This window comes from Hemiscyllium ocellatum, chromosome 28, assembly GCF_020745735.1.
Source record: "Hemiscyllium ocellatum isolate sHemOce1 chromosome 28, sHemOce1.pat.X.cur, whole genome shotgun sequence".
Lineage (NCBI taxonomy): Eukaryota > Metazoa > Chordata > Chondrichthyes > Orectolobiformes > Hemiscylliidae > Hemiscyllium > Hemiscyllium ocellatum.
In genome coordinates, this window is record NC_083428.1 from 32633368 (window position 1) to 32651375 (window position 18008).

An 18008-nucleotide genomic window follows, 5' to 3' on the forward strand; every position below is an offset into this window, starting at 1 on the left:
GTGTTGTTTTCCTGTGTACCCTTGTGGTGAATTCTCCGTTCGGTGTTCTCTGTACTATCACGTCTAGGAATGGGAGTTGGCTATCCTTTTCTACTTCTCTCGTGAATCGGATGCCTGTGAGTGTGGCGTTGATGATCCGGTGTGTTTTTTCTATTTCCGTGTTTTTGATGATTACGAAAGTGTCATCGACATATCTGTCCCAGAGTTTGGGTTGAATTTGTGGTAGGGCTGTTTGTTCTAACCTTTGCATAACTGCCTCTGCTATGAGTCCCGAGATTGGTGATCCCATGGGTGTTCCGTTGATTTGTTCGTATATCTGATTATTGAATGTAAAGTGTGTAGTGAGGCATAAGTCCAGTAGTTTAAGTATGCCGTCTTTGTTGATAGGTTCCGCCTCCTGTTTTCTGTTATGTATGTCCAGTAGGTTGGCTATTGTTTCTCTGGCTAGGGTTTTGTCAATCGAAGTGAACAGTGCTGTCACGTCGAATGAGATCATGGTTTCTTCTTTGTCTATGTGTGTATTCCTGATGGCGTCCAAGAATTCCTGCGTTGATTGTATGGAGTGTTTGGATCCGCTGACCAGGTGTTTCAGTTTCTGTTGTAGTTCTTTGGCCAGTTTGTATGCTGGTGTCCCTGGTAGTGATACTATGGGTCTGAGTGGGATGTCTGGTTTGTGTACTTTGGGTAGTCCATAGAATCTGGGGTGTTGTTGCTTTCCGGTTTCATTCTTCGTAGGTCCGCTTTGGTTATCTGTCCGTTTTTTTGTAGATTCCTTAGAGTGTTATTTATTCTATTGGTGAGTTGTGGTGTGGGGTCCGATCCTTCATTTGGTAGGTGTTGGTGTCTGCTAGTAGGTGTTGTGCTTTTTTGATGTAGTCTGATTTATCTAGGATGACAGTCATTCTGCCTTTATCTGCTGGTAGTATGATTATGTTCTTATCATTTCTTAGTGCTTTCAGTGCTTCCCTCTTCTTGGTGTTGAGGTTATGTGTTTGTCTTTTTCTTATCATCATAGGTACGACTGTTTGTCTCACTGTTTGTTATGTCTCTTCAGTCAGTCCATTGTTCCTGAGTGGTTCCATCTAATACTGTGTGGTCAGAAAACTTAAATATTACATTTGATTCCTCATCTAAGCTGTAAATTACAGCATCTAGAGTGTTTAAATCACCTGGTTAATGTACATAACTGCGTTCTCCACTGTAGTAATGACACCACCTTAGAGACTTCCCATCAGTGGTAAAAGGTGGATGCAATTTCACATTAGGGGTTCTGGCCCATTGTGTCTCCTTCTGATTCCATTGTTTTTGCTGATTTGCAACCACTTCTGATGGCCACATTAAATTAGAGTCCTTGTGAATGAAGTTCTATGGGAACATGAAGACAGGCAGTATTATACAATCCTTCCTCACAAATGAAGGAAGAGCTTTTGGGCAAACATCTTTAGAACTAGACTTTATCAATTGTCAGCCCCTTCAAGAAAGAAAGAGAAAAAGGCAAGAGAAATATTGCAAAAAAAAATCACTTTGCAACCTCAATTTGTCAGTAAAAACCTCCCTCCAATGACAATGAGATAAACCAATTGCAGGGATAGTTGAGACAGTGAGCAGCAGACATCACCAGGATGGGATCCACAAGACTCTCACTATACACATTTCCTTGTTCACAAACTGCTTCTAGTTTCATTTAGATATTGACGAAACGGAGTATGGATAAAATAATTTTCAATTATAAGCAAGATCAGTTCATGTTTCATTCATTATTGTGTACATACAATAAGGTTCTATTCAAGTAGCTCACAAGGGTTTTTGACTTGTATGCAGTGATTCGGTCAAACAGAATATTCTTCCTGTCCATCAAAAACAATACTAAATAAATTATACAATCGAAACCAACATGGTTTTGCACTGTTGCTTACAATAACAGCTACAAATGCAGAAGGTAACTTGAGTCTCAAGTGAGTTATCAGTTAATAATTCCAAAATTACTCTTCAATCATCTCAGTATTGAAGATCCATGTGGAAGCTGCCGTGGTAATGAACAATTATCATTTATCCATAAGTCCTTTTCACATTCAGGATTTTAACCTGACCAAGTCTTGTTTAATATTTTGGCCTCAGCACTATCTGAATTCTCTCAACATGGGAATTTTCCTCTGAATTATTACCATTACATTTATTACGTAATACATATCACACCCATAGATTTTATGCATACAATATTCATGTGACTTCAACAATTTCAAAAGACACCATGTAAATCCTCTACAACACAGTTTTGCCTGTAAAGATAACCTCCCTTGAAAAATTATATTTCAGTGCATATTTCCAGTTTATCTCATCTGTCAGACACTTTGAAGAATTAAATTTGGATTGCTGAGAAAAATTCAACCAAGACTATCCATAATACCTGCAAATATTTAAATGCACCTTTATCCCAAAATGTGCTCAACTATCAGTTACAATTTCATTAATTAAATCATCAGTGGCTGAATTTAAGACTACATAGCCTCCAAGGGACAGAAATTCAATTTAGCAGAGATAACTACTTCCCCTTTTAAACAAACTAATGCAAATGATGCAGAAGTTAACCTTAACTAAAGAGTTTTATACAAAAAAACCATATTTCCACTAAACTCACAAAGTCAAGTTACAGAGATGCTTTAAAGCAAGATTTGTGGGCAGCAGGATAGTTAGCACTGCTGCCTCTCAGCGCCAGGGACCCGGGTACAATTCCCGCCTCAGGCAACTGACTGTGTGGAGTTTGCACATTCTCCCTGTGTCTGCGTGGGTTTCTCCGGGTGCTCCGGTTTCCTCCCACAATCCAAACATTTGCAGGTTAGGTGAATTGGCCATGCTAAATTGCCTGTAGTGTTAGGTGAAGGGGTAAATGTAGGCGAATGGGTCTGGTGGGTTGCACTTCGGAGGGTCAGTGTGAACTTGTTGGGCCGAAGGGCCTGTTTCCACACTGTAGGGAATCTAATCTAAATATGATAGACAACCTAGATTTAAGCAGTACTATCTTAAAAAAAGATGATCAGTCAATAGTGTTTTGAGATACTAGGAAGGTTTAGAAATTCAAGGTCTGAATGAGACAGCTCTGCATGACTTCTTAAGTGACCCAGATGGAACTCTGGTGAGCTTTTCAAATTCTTTTGGTTTTACCAGACACACACATATGCTTGTCAGCAAGACCATTAGACTACACAAGATAAAGGAGCAGAAATTAGGCCATTTAGCCCATGAGTCAGCTCCGCCATTCAATTATGGCTGATAAGACTATCAGCCCCTTTCTCCCGCTTTCTCTCTGTAACCCTTGATACTCAAGTTCCTATCAAGATTAACTGATTGATCGAAGTTGATTTCTTGTCACATGAACGGAAACACAATGAAAAGTGTTGATGTGTATGATATATAGGCAGATTGTATCATATAGGGTAGCAGAATACAGTGTTACGGCCACAGAGAAGGTGCAGAGAGAGAACAGAATTATCATTTGAGAGATCTCTTCTGATAACAGCAGGGAAGCTGTTCTTCAAATCTTTGTATGTTTATTCAAACTATTATACCTTCTGCCTAAGGGGATGAGAGGGGTCTTTGATTATTTCCTGAGGAAGCAGGAGAAGTATAAATAGAGTCAATGGATGGAAGGCTGGCTTGCGTCTGGTGATGCGCATTGGGCTATGTTCATGGCTGCACAGTTTGTCACTATCTTGGGAAGAGCAGTTGTGGTGCCAAGCTGTGACGCATTCAGATAGGATGCTTTCTACGGTGCAAAATAAGAATGTCAACTGATTCCATTCTCCTTTGCTCAATGTCAGAGGCCAGTTTTTATATCCCAACAATAGTGTAGTCTTTGAGATCAGATTACAGCACAGCCTGCATGAACACTTGCAATTTTTCCAGTTTACAGCACAGCAAAGGGTGGTGACCTCATCAGAACATCTGGACATGAGGTACAATCCTTCTAGATTATTTAAACCCTTCCATGCCAAACACAAACCCAAGAATGCTGATTAGCTTAATTCAGCAGTATGTTAGAAAAACAAATGAACACACAAATTACCCTTTAATAAACAGATACCACATTGAAGAAACTTTATTAACTTACCAAAGTATGTCTTGCAAACAAATCCAGCACCTCATCAGTCACTATTGCAGTGAATTTCAAAAACATATTTACAGAAATTCTGGATGCAACAAAAAAGCACTGTCAGAACATGCAGTCGTTCAGGAAGGATTTTATTTCCCACTTATCTTCAGAGTTGCAGTGTGTCAACAGCTATCTCAAAGCATAAAAAGGATCCAATTACAAAGAGATCCTCTACACTGCTTTCTTTTCAATTAGCACTTTTATGCTATTTCAGTATTGTAGTACACAGCCGACAAAAGTTGAATACACGTTTTTAAATACCACAGAGCTGAGGACAAAGCCACATTTCAATAGAAATAACACTTCAGTAGGTGAAACCGTATCAGGTATGCTTACAGTGCGAGGCATTTCCTACCTATACAAATGTGAATAGTGTAACCAGTTTAACTGTACATTTTATGCACATTAGAAGGGATTTTATATATTTATGAGAGTCAGGCAATTTTGGGGCACAAACTGTCTTGAGTCGTGATATCACCCACATTTCACAACACACAATTCAGCACCCAAACAGTTGCTGAAACAATCAAATGATAAAACTGAAAGATGCCACAAGGAAAACTGAGTTTTGCAATAACTCAATGAACTGAGGTACTCCTTCAAATAAAACAAAAAGGTGTTATCTAAGACCACCCCCCCTACCCCAACTCCCCTAAATGGGTCTATGTACATTTCTATGTAATTGATCCCATCTAATTTACGAAACCCAGTTGAATGAAGCTACTACTATTAAAACTGAAGATTAAACTCTCAAATGTTTGCCTTCAAATTAGTTTATCAGCATATTTTACAGAAAGGCTTGATACAATTAAAGAATAATGAACCAGCAAACATCTGGTGAACTGGTCAGTAGTGAATTTTGCATCTTTTCTTTGGGTATTTATCCAGATCAATCCATTTTCAGTCTGGCTTGCAATAGGAAAATTGGTTTTGGAAAATTGGATTATTAAATTTGAATCATTAAACAGGGGAAATTTGAAAACAGACAATAAGAACTTTGGAAATAAAAAGAATCCAGAACTTCAAAAGATATCTCAAAAAACACATGGGTGATGATCACTACTGAAGAAATTCATGCAGAAGTTTACAGTAGTTAAGAGAAATTTTCTTTATTCAGCTGAGCCACAAGAAGAAAACACTTCAGATGCGATCAGAGTGATACTTCCTCGTCATATTCCAGAAAAATAGAAGGACACAGTTGGGGATTGGCTCAATTTTTGACACCATTAAGAAGTGGAACTTGTTGGAAACAGGCAACTTCAAACTGAGCAGAAGAGGCATTAGGTGTTCAGCCAGTCAAATCAATCTTTCCTAAAACAAATTTCTAAAGTTGCAAACCTGCCTCTCTAGTTTCACCAAAGCTGTGCATGTGAGCCAGTAAACAGCATTGTAGTGCACATGTATGGTGTGCATTCCTACCTCCATGATCACAGTGAATGGCCTTCCAAGTTTCTAAACAGACTATTTGTTACAAATTTGACAGACACCAATCACACCCAAATGCTGCATTTCTGATGTCTGCACAAGCTTTATTTACTTTGAAGGGTCCCTATGGTTGCAACATGCTCACATAGTATATAGTGAAAATTTATGTAGTTACTATATTTGGGATATCCACAGTCAGTTACGTTTGAGAGAACTAGAAAGTCAGTTCCCAATGCAAAAAAAGGGACATCTAACATCCAACACCTAATTGTTGGCTGTCTGGTAAAATATGTTGCGTGTTTCAATGGTACGCAATTAAAATCTCTCACTAATTATAATCAGTTTACAATAGAAAGCAGTCTCACCCCAGCCAGGGAAGCAGAATCAACTTTGAATTTGAAATCTCAAGAAAGATGGGTTTCCAGACTGGGTCAACTCACTTGGTCAAGGTTTTATTTCCTGGGGAAAGGGGGATAGGAGAGTGGAGGAAGGAGAAGAAGAGCTGTTGCCATGGGCAACATGATCTGTATGGAATGACACAATTTAATACTCATTAAGCACAGTTTAAAACAAATCTACAGTACATTGTTATTCAAGTAAAACACAAATTGCAAATGTCTCCGTCTAAACAGCAACTTATATAAAAAAAATGAAATCTTCAAAATTTAGCATCACTTAGAACAAATCTAGACGTCTCCTGCATCACTGTCCTTTTTGTCTTTCTTTCCTTCCCCTTCCCCTTCTGCTGTCTCGCTGGTGTCCCGTCTCCGTTTGCGGTTTCTCATATTAAACCGAAGCTTTGGTTGGGGTAGTGGGTCCATCCCAAGAACTTTGTGAATCTGCCGAAACGCTAACAACCTCAATGCGTGCTGGGAGGGTAAAAATATAATTAACTTAAAATGACAAAGATTCACATTTCTCCAGAATTGACTCCACCCCCACCGGTTTACATTAAAACCAAACACAGTAACTGTCAGAAAACGAACCTTCAAGCATAATGACAAGATCCCCAACTTGTGACAAAGTTAGCCTTTCTCCAAGCATCAACTGCCCTTTTCTCTTTTGATCCGAATGGACATGCTGTTTAAGTTAAGCACTGCTTTTACTCTGCATTTTTCCGGTGCTCAACCTTTCTTTCTCATTTGCATTTATTTGCATGTACAATTTGCATTCACCAAAATTAAAGTGATTTCTTTTTTGTAATGTTTGAAAGAATCTGGTGAGAACAATTGTTTTGTGATGTCTTCTTGCACCCAAATAACGAATTTCGAATCTGACAAAAAGGATCAAAGTTTCATTATAGAAAAATCAACCCCAAAAAAGGAGTGCTACAATTAGCTGTGTGATGTCTTTGGCGGGGGGGGGAGGGGATGAAAAAAAAGTCAGATTTCCTGATCACTATCTGAACTCACTGGAGAATTCTGGCTTTGCATTTGGCCAATAATAGGTTTGGTTGGGATGCTCTCTCCCCTACCCACTCAGCCTCCCTATGTTGAATATTCTGCCAATGTTCACATGCTGGTTTCACGTACGAAGAATGGACACTTGCGTAACATAAATCAACATCTTCCAAGAGAAGGGGGAGAGAAATGAGAAAAACAAAATTGTCAGACTTGCTCTGAAATAAAAAGTCATATGCATTTCTAAAAATTCATCACAGGATGCCCAATGCTTAGATATTTACAATATAAATTATCTGACATTTAATGGTAGCATGCAGACATTGTTTCAAGTACGTAATTGGCTTCTTTTCCTTAGTTATTCCTCTAAATCTTTTTCCTAGATACACTCACCTTGCATCTGTCCTTCCCCTATTTGCTATCAAAGCCTTTAACACTATTTTAATTTCCTCCTGTTAACCCTTTCTCTCCCAACTTGGCAGGCACTTGCTGCCTAAAATTCTGTAGTACATCTAATACTTCAGGGCAAATGCAAGCTTCTGGAGTTCCAACGCAAATCACATTCCTGATCTGTTTTCTTGTCAAATTCAGCTTCTACTATGGGTGGAAACACCGCTCAGAATTTATCTGCTGCAAGAAGTTAAATTGCACAATTTCTCAGCATTCCTAGAATTAATGGTTTCTCCAAAGGCAATTTATTTGTTGATGATCAAAATAAGTTGATCAAGCCAATGTTCTTCAGAGTTTCATCAGTTTACAGAAACAACTTACTTTCAGTACTCTTGATATACTAACATTGTGCAGCTGCCCCATACTTCTTGGGGAAAAGAGTAACAAATACAAAAGATACCCAAGCTCCTTGAAATAGGAAGCAGCCTCTCTTTTATGAATGTAGGATTTTTTTTTTTTTACAGTTTCAGTTTTTAGCTTGTATTCTAGTTATCTCCTTTTTCTGTTGCATTGATGATGAAATGGTTACTGTATTGATGGGAGTCTTCTCACCTGTCATATTTGAGCCATTCTCATTCCCATCTTGTCCCCACAGGCATGCAAACTTTCTCTCCTTAATAATTGCCGATTCTCTTTTGAAAATCATGATGAAACCTGCCTCCATCACACAATCAGACAAAGCATTCCAGATTTTAACCACTTGCTGTTTAATGTTTTTAACCACTGATGTCACCATTCCTTGCTTTGCTTAATAGCTTAGTGCTGTCTCATTCTCGAAAACTCCACACACAGGAAAAGTAATTCTAACCCTATCTACCACTCATCCCTGGAACACCATCAAATCTTCTCCTCTATAAAGAACAGCTGTGGTTTCTGATTTATGAGATAACTTCAACCCAGGAATCATTTTTGAGAATCTTTTCTGCACCTTCGCTAAAGCCTACCTATCCTTCCTTAAAAAAGTCAGAACTGGACTCAGTAATTCAGTTGAGGCTGAACCAGGTTTCTTACACTTTTTAATAAAGATGGACAAAAGCAAGGAAACTATAACAATCGGCTTGCACAGAAAGAAAAATCATTTGACTGTAACAGATATGTGCCCAGCACAGAAATCTCACCTGTGCACTCGCTGTAATATCCTCTCGTTGCTGATGGCTCATGCAGGACAGAGCATCTGAGTGGTCTTTTTCACATGGATCCAAAAGTCCAGGGCCATCTGTAGCAAGCAATTGCAAATCCTGGTTAAACTGTACTTCAATTAAAAACACAACCCTGGCTATCAGTTAGACACAGTCTCTCTACCAAGTCTCTGATGATAAGAGTTAAAAACCTATTATTGTGATGGCATCAAAACATTAGCATGCACATTCTAAGCTTGGTGAATTAGCAAATGATGCTAGCACCAATGGCAAAGTTTGGCACAAAGCTCCATGCCCCAACCTGATGTCTTGTTATATATGGCATTCTGACCAATGTCAAGCAGCAGGAAGACTGCCTCTGTCCCCTCAGGGGATCTCCAAACTAAGGGCTGCAATTTCAGTTTTTGGTGGCATATCAAAGCTGATCATACAGTTTGAGTGCCCTTCAGAGGAACAAAGTCGTATAAAAATGCTTATTAACCTGGCACATTTTTTTTTCAAAGGGTTTTTATTGGGGGTGGGGAAGGGATGGAGGAGAGAGGGTGAAGGACAACAACAACAACAACTACCACCAACCCCCCCATGCCTAACTTTGCCATTTTCAATTTGTAAAGTTTTTCTTAGTGATTAGTATGAATAAAAAGCAGGACAAAATTCAAAGGACTGTTGGAATGGAGAAGCAGTCAACACTTACACGTATAATCAGTGACACAATGAAATTCTGGCTATATACTTTCCATTTTCCCCTTCTAAAACCATGGATCGGAACATCTTTTTTGCCCTTTTATCTTGTGCATTCTTCAAAATTGTATACTGAATGAAAACTCAGTGAATGCCATGCACAGTATGTGTGCTAAAGGAAGAAACAGTCTATTTCTTCAACTCGCAAAACAAAGACTGACCTGGAAGGAGAACTCCAGAGGCAACAGCTTCAAATACCCTTCGCATTGCATCACCAGGACTCAGAGGGCCTGAAGAACTGCTGATGGCTTTCTCCACAAGCAATTCCATAGCCTGTTTACAAAAGCAAAATGGCATTTCAATTGATGTGCACGACTTTTAAAGGTGCACTTTACAGTATACCCAAAATAAGTTGGAATTTTTCTAACAATACAATTAACTCAATTCAAAATATCAAATATAAAGAACTATTTGTCTCAAACATTGAAACTGAACTACAAATGCAAACTCTCCAAAAACACACTACCAATTGATCCTAGAGGAAAAAGCAGCAGTGGCAGCAGCAAAAACAATAATCAGATCTCTTTACAAGTCACCGCACTGAATCAGCCATCTAATCTGAGCCTAGTGTGGCAAAGGAAAATAGCAAGAGGCAAATGACTAAAGATCAAGTGGAAGGTAAAAGCTGGCCAGTGTTTAGACTTGAGACAAGAAAAAATTTGCTCTTTGAAATATTGAAAGTAGTCTTATTTTCTCAGGTGACTTAAAACTCATGGAAATGATCAGGATTGAGCAATTCAGCTACTAAAATGTATGAGTATTTTTCAGATTGATAATCTGCAACGAGTGGAGTGCGAAAGAAATTCAGTGGTACGGGCATCAATTATTGAGATCTATATTAATTGTATGAAGGAATCAACTGTACTGCACCAAATTTGTTAAAAATGCAAAGACAGCACATTGTGAGGAGGATATAAGCATGGAAAAGAAATTAAACAAAAGTCTGGAGTATAATATCGGAAAATGTAAGGTTGCCTATCTTGCAGGAAGAGCAGTCGAACTGTTCTGTTTACATGGAGAGTGAATGCAGAATGCTGCAATACAAAGCCACGTGGATGCACACGTAAATGAATCTCAAATTTAAAATTCATCATGCTTGTATAACAGCTAATTAGGAAGGTAAATGTATTGCTGGCTTTTATTGCCAGGTGGATTCAGTATAAAGGTAGAGAATAGAAATTGCTGGAGAAACTCAGCAGGTTTAGCAGAGAAACACCGTTTTGTTTCAAGCCTGGCATGACTGTTGGATTCAAAATGTTAACCCTATCTCTCAATCTGCAGATGTCGACAAACCTACTGACTATCTCCAGAATTTTCAGTTATTTCAGATTTCCAACATCAGCAGTATTCTGCCTTTATAAAACTCAAGTCTTGCCATAACATATGGATACTGGTGATACCAGCTTTCGTCTCTCTACTTAAAGAGGGATATACTTGCATTTTAAAGAAGTTTCACTGGACAATTCTGAAGAAGAAGGAGTTGTCTCATGAGGAAAGGAGATCAAAAGGACCTACATTGATTTGTATTTAAAAGAATGAAGTGATCTTATTAAAACACACAAGGTATTGAGGGAGCCTAACAGGGTGGATTAAAAGAGAATGCTTCCCTGTTGTGGGACAATCTAGAACCAGACAACATTTAAGATGGCAACAGGCAGGAATTTCCTCTAGAGGTGGTTAGTAGTTGAAATTTCCTCCAAAGACAGCAGAGAAGGTTGGCTCACTGAATATATTCAAGACTGAGCAGATTTTTGATGTACAAGGGGATCAAGGAAAGAAGTTGAAGCCATAATCAGGTCAGCATAGTTGATTATCCAGCAATACCCACATGAACATTCAGTTCAGGTACATTTGTTTTAATAAAAGGTTTGCTGGAATTCTAGATTCTCATGTTAATGTAATAACTTGAGAAGTACCAGATTGCTGCATATGAATATAGAAGCACACCTCAGCAGATGTCTTTGGGAGAAAAAAAACTAACAAGTAAGGTGAAGAGGTGAAATACTTATTGCAATAGGCCACATAAGAGAAAGATTTACCATATTTCATTTGCATTCTTACCCAATCTGGTAAGGCCCCCCACGTTGGCACTCGTTGGCAGAGGTCACGCAGGATTCGTATGATGATCACACAAGATTGTAAGCCATTAGCTCTAGCCTTCAAGTTAAGAAAAAAAATGATAATTATTCAGTACTGTCAAACTCACCATGAACAGTTAACTTGAAATATCTGAAACATTTCTGTACTGTCAACAGTGATGTCTACTTTTAAGCAATTCAGACAATACAATTGATTGAGAAACTGTTTTAGCCAAAGTTAGTATTGTCAAGGCTAACACAGGGCAGATATTCCAGAGACAGAGGCACATATTCATGGGATTTCAAAAAGGGCATAGCTGCAGAAAAGAAACACAAGATGTTTTTATGGAACACAGAACTGGCAAGAAACTAAGCAGCCTAACCATTAGAGATAGATAGGTGGGAGTGAGAAGAGGAAGTGCCCACTCCATATCATCACACCCTCAAGAAAGAGGAGGGAAAGGGTGTGCACAAGAGAGGGAGGGATATAGGACAGGGAGAGCGAGTGAGGGAAAGGGGCACTTGGGCAATGGGACAGTCAGGTGAGGGGAGCAAGATGAGAGAGCAGGGAAGAGGGCAGCGCACAAGAGGGCAAGGGAGTGAATAAGTGAGCAGGGAGCTAAGGATGGCACATGCAGGCAGCACAATTACGAGAGAGCGAGGGTGTTGCGAAAAACACACAGAGTAGGGGGAGAGAGCGCGAGCATGCACGTGGGCACACATGGGTGTGATGGGAGACAGTGTGAGACAGAGTGGAGCAGGGGTATAAAAGAGAGAGAGAGAGAGAGAGAAGCATAAACAGGAAAGAGTTTTTGGCAGAGCACAACTACCAACTGAGTGTGCACAGCACTGGCTTTAAGGAGAGCAGAGTGTGATTTTTAAAAATTAATTTTGTGGGATGTGGGCATCACTGGCTGGCCAGCATTCATTGCTTGCCCCTAGATGCCCTTGAGCAGGTGGTGGCGAGTTGCCTTCTTGAATTACTGCAGTTCACATGCAGTGGGATGACCCACAAGGGCAGTGGGGAGTGAACTCCAGGATTTTGGCCCACCAACAATGAAAGAACGGCAATATATTTCCAAGTAAGGATGGTGAGTGGATTGGAGAAGAACTTTAAAGTGGTAGAGTTCCCATGTATCTGCAACATTTGTCCTTTTAAATGGAAGTGGTTGTGGGTTTGGAAGATGCTGTCTGAGGATCTTTGGTGAATTTTAGCACTGATAAATATGGGCAAGAGTGTGCAGGGAACACATGAACCCTTTCAACTGTATTTAGCCCATTTTTCTCAAAACCCATTTCACATGTTCTTATCCAAATGTCTTTTACAGTTGTAACTGCACCTGTATCCAACACTTCCCTCTGGCAGTTCAATTCTACATACGAACCATTCTGTGTTTAAAAAAAGCGTTGCCCTCATGCCCATTTTAAATCTTTCTCCTCTCAACTTAAAAGAAAACCAGCCTAGTTTTGAGCTCCTCCACCCTTGGGAAAAGATCCCTGCTATTCACCTTAGTGATTTTATAAACTTCTATAAGGTCGTCCGTCGGCCTCCTATGTTCCAGGGAAATAAGTCCCAGCCTATCCAGCCAGAGGTGGAACATGGGCGATATGGTGGGGAGTCAAGGTAGAGAGTGGGGAGGCTGGGAGAGCTTGAAATGAGACAGTCACATAGTCAATGAGAACTTCAGTATAGTAATTGATTAACTGTAGTGAGAAATATTTGAACTTTGTTGGACGGGGTGTGAAAATTGTATTTAAATGAAAGTGAATTCCACACTATTTTTAATTTTTTTCAATCTTTTACAAATGTGCCTTCTACCTACAGTCTACTGTTAGCAACTCCATATAATTTACAAGGGTGTTAATTAATATTTCCAAGGCTTCTCGCATTGTAACAGGAACCAATTCGCATATGCATGCCTCAGATCACTCTTCCAGTACAGAAAACTACTCAGCACTGTACTCCTGAAAATGCCATCAAAATGACAAAAATATGACCCATTTCCAAAAATTGAGAAAAATATCTGTAAAAACTTCACTGATAAACTATCCACACCACCTATGCACAAGCTGCGGAAAATAATTTCCAACATATCATTGATTCCTTCGGTTCTGCTGCAGGTTCCTAAATTAAAAAGGAATGAGTGCAGCTAAAACTGATTAATTGCCAAGCATTACAAATGGATTCCAGAAATACAGCTGTAATTGTTGGAATACCATATAAGACAGAAAAATATGTTATCGAAAAGATCACCAGCAGCTGTAAAAATAAGAAAAGTTAAACATTTGGGTATGGAGTTGTCATTAATAGAGTTGCAGTTAACTGCTCTCTTTCTTTCCAAATGCTGAGGGACCTTCTAGTACTTCCAAATTTTCTGTTTGATTTTCAGCATTTGCCTTTGTTACATAAAAGAATGAACTTGATCGAGTTATCCAATATAAACTTGCAGCTCTGACTGACCAAATAATTTAAAACTAGGCCAAAGCCTGGTAGGAATCCCAGAATTCCCTCCCAAATGGAATATGGCAGTCACCATAAATCAATGGTCCAGCCAATGGCCAATAGATTCGAAAAAAAATAAACTACAGTACAGCATATTTTTACCTGGAACCACTTGGCATGACGAAGTGCAGCCAGACCCTCAAGGCATTTTTGCTTGTTCAGTACATCTGATGGATCTTGCACTGGGGCAGAAGTTGCATCTTAAAAATAAAGAGGGGATAGTCCCAAAGCACAGCAGTTAGTTTGTAGTAGTGGTGTGCAAACGAGAGCTGAAATACTGAACAAGCCATCACATGTTAATAAGTTTTCTACAGTTACAAACTGAGAAACTGAGAGCTGAGCAGAGTTGAGGGCACTAGGGGAGAAAATAAAACAGTAAGCACAAAACCAATGGAAAATGATAGGTTTGTGCCACTTCCTTAATAGTTGTGTTACACTTACAATCTCTCTCTGCCATTTTGAAATTCATGGTCAAACTGCATTCCAGCCCAGTGATTCAGGTAAATGTCAGTGACCTGTAGGTTTTTTTGCAATGTTATTTAAAATTACTGAATAAATCTCACCTTTATCCTTCACAAGATCATCTCGCATGACAGGGGACGTCAGTGAAATTTTGACCTGCATCTTTGGCTCTTTGCATGTAGAAAGGATGATGCAAGACTCACTCGGGCAAGTTTTCAATTCATAAGACTCTTCCGTTATGGTCTGAAATAAAAATTCAAATGATTTTCACACAAACGTCCAAAACTAAAGATCACAATATAGCCGATCATATGAAAATCTTTCCTAAGTTTTGTTTTATTGTGTAATGCAAACAATATAAAACATTAACAATGGGTAAATAATCCCAGTTGAGCAAAGATCAATTAGCCATAGAGACAAAGTTGTACAGCATGAAAACAGATCTTTCGGTCCAACTTGTCTATGACGACCAGATGTCCTAATTAATCTAGTTCCATTTGCCAGCACCTAGCCCATATCCCTCTGAATCCCTTCTATTCTTGTACTCATCCAGATACCTTTTAAATGTTGTAATTGTACCAGCTTTCAGCTCTTCCTCTGACAGCTCATTCCATATACGCACCACCCTCTGTGTGAAAACGTTGCCCCTTTGGTCACTTTTATATTTTTTCCCTCTCACCTTAAACCTGCTCCCTCTACTTTTGGACTCCCCTATTGTGGCAAAAAAAAGACTTTGGCTATTCACCCTAATCTTCCCCCCTCATGATTTTATAAACCTCTATAAGGTCCCCCCCCTCAGCCTCTGACACTCCAGGGGAAGTAGCCCCAGCCTTATTCAGGTTCTGCCTAAAGCTTAAACCCGCCAACCCTAGCAGCATCCTGGTAAATCCTTTTTGCAACCTTTCAAGTTTAACATCCTTCCCATATCAGATTAGAACTGAACTGAACACAGTATCCCAAAACTTAGCTGACTTCAGCTACCAGATGGCGAGTACTTATAATTAGTCTCTGAGCTCTCGGATTAAGAAGGAGACAAAACCAATAAGTGTGTCTTCCCAGACTAATTGTTCCAGTGGGAAAGTGTGTCAGTAGTCATTGGGAGAATAGAGATAGTGTAGTGAGATTTCACACTCTCAAATAACTTACTTATCTAAAATTGCACTTGGCTTAGGTATGAAACAGTGCCTGTGGTATCATATCTAAATAAGCAGCAATAAAATTACCTTCCTTTTAGATTATGTCTATGCCAAAGAGCAGAATCAGCATACAAATTGACAGGACTAAGCCATCCCACATCCAACAGATCAGATCTAAGCTCTGCTGTCCTGTCACATCCAATCAGAAATGGTGATGAACAACCGAACAACTAGCAGAAGGAAGGGGCACCACAAATATCCTCAATGAGGGGAGAACACAGCACATCAGTGTAAAAGACAAGGATAAAGTGTTTACATTCATCTTCAGCCAGAAGTGCTGATGAGATGATTGTGATCCATTCTGAGGCTGAGGAGACCATTGTTTAGGGATTACTTACAGTGGTGCTGGAAAAGCACAGCAGGTCAGGCAGCATCGAGAAGCAGGACGAATCGATGTTTTGGCCAAAAGAGCTTCAACAGGAACGAAGGGCTCATGAAACGTCGAATTTTCCTGCTCGTCGGATGCTGCCTGACCTGCTGTGCTTTACCAGCACCACTCTAACCTCCAGCATCTGCAGTATCCTCTCCTGCCTAGGGATTTCTTAGCCCTGCTCCTTTGCATACAATTAGTTCGATGCTGTAACTATGTTGGACTCAATAGGTATTTTAGAAAATAACTTTCAATAGATTTTAAATTAATTTAAAAATGGAGAAAAACTGTGGCAGGGAGAGTCATTCTCTGTCAATGAATTAAAAAAAAGAACGGTTTCTTGTAACTAAAGTAATCAAGTCACTTTACACAATTTATCTTCATGGATTGCACAATTCTTTAAAAGTGTTCAATATGGTTAATAAGTTAAAACAGTCAGACCTTGCCCAAATATCCAATTTGCTATGTAGAGCCTAGCACAATAAATTCACTAAGTGTGAAGTTAGAAGATAGTTACCAGGAGTTGTTTAGGCAGATTTGCTGAAATTTTTTCCAGAAGGGCTTTTGTGGGTTTGTGGGCAGAGAGAAGAATAAGGTTAACATTCCTGTCACCACGGAGAAGTAATCCTTTTGCCAGCACACCAACACGCATGACTCCTTTCAGCACACGTGCTCCAAGGTCACCTTTCCTGTCAAAAGACGGCAGGAATTTCTTTAAACATCAGTGAAAAGTGATGTAAACAGGGAGTACTGTATAAAGACCATTAGATATAGGAGTTGAAGGAGGCCATTCAGCTCAATGTGTCACTGTTATTCAATGAGATAATGTTTGATATGATGATCTTCAATTTCAATTTCCTGCATTTTTCCTTGATTTCCTTTCTGATTAAAACTCTACCTATATACAGCTTTGGATATACTTAAAATGAGCCAGGCTCAACAATTCTCTGCAGTAAATAATTCCACAGATTCACTAATCTTCTGAGAGAAGAAATCCCTCCATCTCGGTCTTAAATGTGCAACTCGTTATTTTGAGATTATGTCCTCTGGAAACAACCTTTCTGCATTCACTCTATCAAGTCCCCTAAGACTCCTGTATGCTTCAATAACCCCACATCATATTCCATCTCCCAAATTTTTGCCCACTCACTTAACCTCTCTATAGACTTCTGCAGATATTCTGTCGACTCCAACAAAATATCTTCTCACTTTTGCGTTCTCAGTAAACCTGGCTGTTGTACATTCACTTTCCTCATCCAAGTCATTATTTATTGCAAATAACTGTGGCCTGAGCACTAATCTCTGTGACACACCACTAATTACAAGTTGCTCTCGTGAAAATATCCCTCTTATACCAAAACTCTACTTTCTGTTAGTTAGCCAATCCTCTATTCAAACTAATATACTACCTCGAACACTATGAGCTCCTATGTCATTAAGTAGCTTATTACAACAATACATTAAGTCATCTTTCTTTTACATGAATGCAGAAGACAGTTTCAAGTTCAGTTCAAAATGCCCAGCTACAAACCAATATAATTTCTCATTGCATTACTTCTTTATTGCCACTAGATGGCAGAAATTTCAAATGCATTCATTGTACAGTCTTCAGTTAAAAGTAACATTACGTTTCAATTATATCTCCAGCAGAGCTACAAACATAAGCCACAAAACCGAAAATCAAATAACCGTGATAACAAGAAAGAAAAACTTTATATTTTAAACAACGTACCCCATTCTCAGAATGCCTTAAAATTCACAAGCAAATTGATTACTTTTGGATAGGAATCAATTACATTGAACAACCACTTTATGTACTTCAAGAATCTCAAGTTTGAAAATGACCAGTTAAGTTGTCCGTTAACAAGAACTGGTTGAAAAGTTCACAGTGGTTAAGACTGCTTACTGCACTTATTTAAACAGTGCTAGGCTTCAGACCCGAACAAGTTGACTTGACCTCACAGAAAGACAACATCTATGACACAGCACCTGTAGTGAAGTGGCTACTATGTGATCAGGTTTTGAGAGTGGAACTTGAACCACATTTTCTGTTTAAAGGCATTAGCAAAGCCACCATATACACTGTAGAAGGCT

General features: G+C 39.1%; 1 protein-coding gene across 5 annotated transcripts in view; it reads right to left on the reverse strand.

The window, feature by feature from the left end:
* Positions 1-4090: 4090 nt before the first annotated feature.
* The window catches only part of LOC132828930 (zinc finger RNA-binding protein-like), an 82722-nt gene continuing 68804 nt past the window's right edge, over positions 4091-18008 (reverse strand). For all 5 annotated transcript variants that reach the window (XM_060846141.1, XM_060846140.1, XM_060846138.1 and 2 more), the window contains 7 exons: positions 16432-16603; positions 14450-14591; positions 13989-14086; positions 11367-11462; positions 9467-9578; positions 8544-8641; positions 4091-6444 (listed from right to left, as the gene is read on the reverse strand). In XM_060846141.1, coding sequence (XP_060702124.1) covers positions 6262-6444; positions 8544-8641; positions 9467-9578; positions 11367-11462; positions 13989-14086; positions 14450-14591; positions 16432-16603 — 901 coding nt within the window. In that variant the 3' untranslated portion in view covers positions 4091-6261. The remainder of the gene's footprint in view (positions 6445-8543; positions 8642-9466; positions 9579-11366; positions 11463-13988; positions 14087-14449; positions 14592-16431; positions 16604-18008) is intronic.